We start from the raw sequence: 6,000 nt of genomic DNA on the forward strand, positions 1-6,000 counted from the left end.
GTGAGTGGATTGGTTGTGCAGTAGTGTTCGGAATATGTGTAAGGAACATTATGTGTGTCATGTAAAAATGCATTAATAATGTGCAACATATGTGTAAGGGGCACTATGTGTGTCATTATGTGTATAAGGGCATTAATAATGTGCGGCATATGTGTAACAGGATACTACTGTATGTGTGTCATTATGTGTATAGGGGCACTAATAATGTGCAGCAAATGTGTAGGGAGCACTATGTGTGTCATTATGTGTATAAGTACATTAATAATGTGCGGCATATATGTAAGGGACGTTATGTGTAAAAGGGCATTAATAAAAGTTGTCATAATATGTAAGGCACATTATGTTTATAAGGACATTAATAAGGTGTCTCATATGTGTAAGGGGCATTACTGTGTGGAATTAGGTGTATAAATGCATTACTAATGTGTGGCATTATGTGTATAAGGTGCTCTACTATGTGGCGTTGCGTATAGAAAGGGCACTACTGTGTCATCTAATGTGAATAAAGAGCAATGGGGTATGGTGTAATGTGAATAAGGAGCAATTCAGTGTGATGTAATGTAAATAAGAGGCTCTACTGTGAGTAGTAACATTTATAAGGTAAAGTGATACTACTGTGGGATGTAATATGAATTATGGACACTATCGCATGATCAAATGTGAATAAAGTTGCAGTACTGTGTGGTGTAATTGGAATTGGGGTTACTATTGTGTGGCCATGCCCCTTGCCAGCAAAAACACACCCCTTTTTGGGCTGTGCGCCAAATGTGTGAACTGTTCCTATTTAAAATATAGGGGGTACAAACACTAAAATAAGGACTGCTATGGGTGAGGGGTGATGGTGCTGGGAAAGAGGTGCAAGGTCAGAGGTGGAACCAGCGGTGGTGCTAGGGGGCACCAGCCAAAATCTTGCCTAGGGCATCATATTGGTTAGGGCCGGCTCTGGTCGACCCGGCTCCCGTTCACACCGCACAGTGAACCGGGTTGAAGACATGTTCAACCCTGCCCATGTCTAGGGTTGAAATACCGGGTCACTGGATCCAGTATTTCAACCCTTGCACCTTTCAGACTGCACCTGAACATAGTTTATGTGCGTTCATGTGCCAATAACCAGTGTTCAGAGGTGGCGGTCTGAAAGGGGTATTAGATGCTTTATATTGTGTTTAGGCAGGCTATGACTCTTGCAATTTGCAAAAAAAAGCCTAACAGTGCCCACACAAAGTGCAATTCTCACATACTATTTGATCTTTTTAGTTCAAATAGCATCGCGTCTAGTTCAAATAGCATCTATGGGGTAATTCAAAGTTGATCGCAGCAGCAAATTTGTTAGCAGTTGGGCAAACCAGGGTGGTCATTCTGAGTTGTTCGTTCGTTGCCAATTTTCGCTATGCTGTGATTTGTTGCTAAATGCGCATGCGCATGGTACGCAGAGTGCATGAGCTAAGTTATTGAACACAAAACTTAGTAGATTTGCTTGTGTTCGTGCAGCGCTTTTCAGTTGCCCTGCTGATCGGTGAATGATTGACAGGAAAGGGGCGTTTCTGGGTGGTAACTGAACGTTTTCCGGGAGTGTGCTAAAAAACGCAGGCGTGTCAGGGAAAAACGCGGGAGTGTCTGGAGAAACGGGGGAGTGGCTGGCCGAACGCAGGGCGTGTTTGTGACGTCAAACCAGGAACTAAACGGACCGAGCTGATCGCAATCTAGGAGTAGGTCTGGAGCTACTCAGAAACTGCAAGAAAATATTTAGTAGCAATTCTGCTAATCTTTCGTTCGCTATTCTGCTAATCTAAGATACACTCCCAGAGGGTGGTGGCCTACCGTTTGCAATGCTGCTAAAAGCAGCTAGCGAGCGAACAACTCGGAATGAAGGCCCATGTCCACTGCAGGTGGGGCAGATATAACATGTGCAGAGAGAGTTAGATTTGGGTGGGGTGTGTTCAAACTGAAATCTAAATTGCAGTGTAAAAATATAGCAGCCAGTATTTACCCTGCACAGAAACAATATAACCCACCCAAATCTAACTCTCTCTGCATATGTTAATCTGCTCCCCCTGCAGTGCACATGGTTTTGCCCAACTGTTAATAAATTTGCTGCTACGATCAGGTCTGAATTACCCCCCCATGTGTATTGTCACTTACGATGCTCGTTCCCGTGTAGTCAATATCGCAAGGCAAAATAGTATGTGCAGGCAGGTATTTCTGAACTACATCACATACATTACATATTGTAGTGTTGTCAAATTCGGGTGTAGTTCAAATCGCATACCACTAAAGTACAAATCGCATAGCACACATAAGCCAATATTTACTAAGAATTCGAGTTTGTCCGTTTTGTGTTTTTTTTTCTAAGTCCCAATCCGGGAATTCACTAAGCACCAATCTCGGCAGTGTTTGCTCTATTCGTAATGGTTTGATTTGCAAAGTTCCGAAATACAAATGAATAGACCATCGGTCAAACGCGGCTGTTATTTCATACAATACGGGCATTCACTATTCATTCGTATTTGGGTGTTAGTTTCTGAGTGCTCAAGTGCGGGTCTGTTTTTTTTTCAATTCGTTAAAAAAAGCAGCAAAAAAATAGACCTGCTTTTTCCAGTCGAGTTTGGATAACCATGCACGGATCAGTGAGATCTGTGCATGGTTATCTATGGGAAAGGGTCTGTTTACTGTAAAAACTGGGGGGAAAATTGCGTGGGGTCCCCCCTCCTAAGCATAACCAGCCTCGGGCTCTTTGAGCCGGACCTGGTTGAAAAAATATGGGGGGGAAAATGACAGGGGTTCCCCCATATTTAATCAACCAGCACCGGGCTCTGCGCCTGGTCCTGGGTTCAGAAATACGGGAGACAAAAAGCGTAGGGGTCCCCCGTATTTTTGAAACCAGCACCGGGTTCCACTAGGCAGGTACATAATGCCACAGCCGGGGGACACTTTTATACTGGTCCCTGCGGCCCTGGCATTACATACCCAACTAGTCACCCCTGGCCGGGGTACCCTGGAGGAGTGGGAACCCCTTAAATCAAGGGGTCCCCCCCTCCAGCCACCCAAGGGCCAGGGGTGAAGCCCGAGGCTGCCCCCCCCATTCAAGGGCGGCGGATGGGGGGGCTGATAGCCTTTTGTAAAAATGTGAATATTGTTTTTAGTAGCAGTACTACAAGTGCCAGCAAGCCTCCCCCGCAAGCTGGTACTTGGAGAACCACAAGTACCAGCATGCGGATGAAAACCGGGCCCGCTGGTACCTGTAGTACTACTACTGAAAAAATACCCCCAAAAAAACAGGACACGCTTTTTGTCCCCCGTATTTTTGGAACCAGGACCAGGCACAGAGCCCGGTGCTGGTTGATTAAATATGGGGGAACCCCTGTCATTTTTTCCCCAAAATTTTTTCAACCAGGACCGGCTCAAAGAGCCCGAGGCTGGTTGTGCTTAGGATGGGGGACCCCACGCAATTTTTAACAGATTTTTTAAGACTTTAAACAACTTTTTAAGGTACACAATGAAGCCCTGCACGGATCTCACAGATCCGGCCGGGATTCCTTGTGTTTTTTCAGGCAGTGTTTTACTCATCACTTTCGTAAAACACTGCCTTATAGTACGAATCACATCGACATCGGAAAAAACGAATGTGCAAAACTCGGCAGCTTAGTGAATGATCGTATCAGGATTCAAAAAGTTGCAGTAAAATGCACCCGATACCATTCGAGTTCAAACACCCTTAAAACGGCCAAAACACGAATCTTTGTAAATATACCCCATAGTGGCCCTCATTCCGAGTTGATCGGTCGCAAGGCGAATTTAGCAGAGTTACACACGCTAAGCCTACGCCTACTGGGAGTGTATCTTAGCTTCTTAAAATTGCGACCGATGTAATCGCAATATTGCGATTACAAACTACTTTGCAGTTTCTGAGTAACTTCAACCTTACTCTGCCTGTGCGATCAGTTCAGTGCTTGTCGTTCCTGGTTTGACGTCACAAACACACCCAGCGTTCGCTCAGACACTCCCCCGTTTCTCCAGCCACTCCTGCGTTTTTTCCGGAAACTGTAGCGTTTTCAACCACACGCCCATAAAACGCAGTGTTTCCGCCCAGTAACACCCATTTCCTGTCAATCACATTACGATCGCCGGAGCGATGAAAAAGCCGTGAGTAAAAATACTATCTTCATTGTTAAATTACTTGGCGCAGTCGCAGTGCGAATATTGCGCATGCGTACTAAGCGGATTTTCATTGCGATGCGATGAAAAATACCGAGCGAACGACTCGGAATGAGGGCCAGTATACTGTAGCTCAAATCGCACTTAGCACAGATAGCACCATGTGTGGGCACCATAAGATGCAGTCGCATTCAGAATTGCATGCAAGTCAGAATCAGAACCATTATGCTTCTGTTATATATAGCATAATTATATATAATATAATTGTCTGTTTTTATGGTGTTTATGGCATGAGGTTATGTTTTTTTGTTTATTTATTTGGAGGTCAAACAAAAATCTTTTAAACTAATTTGAAACTTCTATCTTTGCTTTTCTTGTCCTCATAGAACCATCTTCGAGCTGCCGATGTTAAACTGATGAGACAGCTGCTGATTATCAATGAAAGCATTGAGTCTATCAAGTGGATGATGGAGGAGAAGGACATCATCACCAGCCAAGGAAGCAGCCTGAGTGGGAGCCTTTGTAGTCTCCTTGAGAGTCAGGAGAGTTCATTACAAGGGAGTTACACCAGTTTGCATGGCTACAGTGATGGAATGGATGATATATCAGTGGGAAGTTACCTGGATACTCTTGCAGACATAGTTCCAGGACATAGTACTCCAGATTTTGATCAATACAGTGGTATACAGCAGAGCCATGAAGACTATCAACCACTATGCAATGATTCCAACCATCATTTTGATGAGTATTATTGCTTTAGATAGCTCATGAAATGACAACAGTCCATATTGGATGATTGGCAGGTTATTAATGCTTTTAATAGATCTTAAAATAAATCAAATGCACACATGTGTAAAACAGGAATCATGCACTGTGTCGGCTGTTCCATGTTTATGAGATAAATGCTTTGTTACTATTTATTACTTAACTTGTAATTTTACATATTGTATCATGTTTTTGACACAAATCTAAATTAAAATATGAATGAGCTGTTTTATTATAATAAATCTGGGAAAAGGTTATTATGTATAACAATAACACTGCCACTTGTTGCTATGCTGTAGGTAATTATTTTGTACTGTACTGGACAAAATAAAAATCGTCACTGTTGCTGAGCAGTAATACCTTCATTAGGATGTGGATTTCTGGGATCAGTTTGATTTACCTACAATCAAAATACTAACAAGGTCAAAATACTGACATGGTCAAAATACTGACATTTAAAATGTCGACATGGTCAAAATACCGACATTTAAAATGTAGTCAGGTCAAAAGTCGACACACGTTTTAAAAATGTATGTGTATGTCGACATGGTCAATGTATAAGTGTACCATATATTCTCCCCCCATGTCCACTGGCATGGTAAAGTATGAACAAGTCGGCTTCAATGAAAACATCATGGAAAACTCATGTTGATTTTTTAAATGTCGATATTTTGACTGTGTCAACATTTTTAATGTCGGTATTTTGACCATGTCAGTATTTTGACCGTCGGTCAATGGTTGTCGGTATTTTGACCATCAGGATTTTGAATGTAGGTAAACTGACTGCATCCCGGATTTCAAATAGTGGTCAGCTACATGGTGGACAAACTATTCTATCCTGTCTTTTTGTGCTGCAAATTATTTACTATTAACTTGTATTTTAAATTCATCCATAGTTAAGAGAATCTGAATTTCTCTTGTGTGCCTCAGTACCAAACAATTCAAAAAGACTGTTCTTATCCTCACTGCAGAATATTTGCACTCTTTACATAAGACCTATACTCAATGACATTGGGCCTTAGCCAGTCTTGTCATTACATACAGCACTGTAGCCTACCCTTGTATTTGTCTTATAATAAATTG

General features: G+C 42.4%; 1 protein-coding gene across 2 annotated transcripts in view; it reads left to right on the plus strand.

Moving 5' to 3' along the window:
* The window catches only part of LURAP1L (leucine rich adaptor protein 1 like), a 57,709-nt gene extending 51,951 nt beyond the window's left edge, over positions 1 to 5,758 (plus strand). For both annotated transcript variants that reach the window (XM_063914040.1, XM_063914041.1), the window contains exon 2: positions 4,539 to 5,758. In XM_063914040.1, coding sequence (XP_063770110.1) covers positions 4,539 to 4,916 — 378 coding nt within the window. In that variant the 3' untranslated portion in view covers positions 4,917 to 5,758. The remainder of the gene's footprint in view (positions 1 to 4,538) is intronic.
* The last annotated feature ends 242 nt before the right edge of the window (positions 5,759 to 6,000 follow it).

Source organism: Pseudophryne corroboree, chromosome 1 (assembly GCF_028390025.1).
Source record: "Pseudophryne corroboree isolate aPseCor3 chromosome 1, aPseCor3.hap2, whole genome shotgun sequence".
Classification (NCBI taxonomy): domain Eukaryota; kingdom Metazoa; phylum Chordata; class Amphibia; order Anura; family Myobatrachidae; genus Pseudophryne; species Pseudophryne corroboree.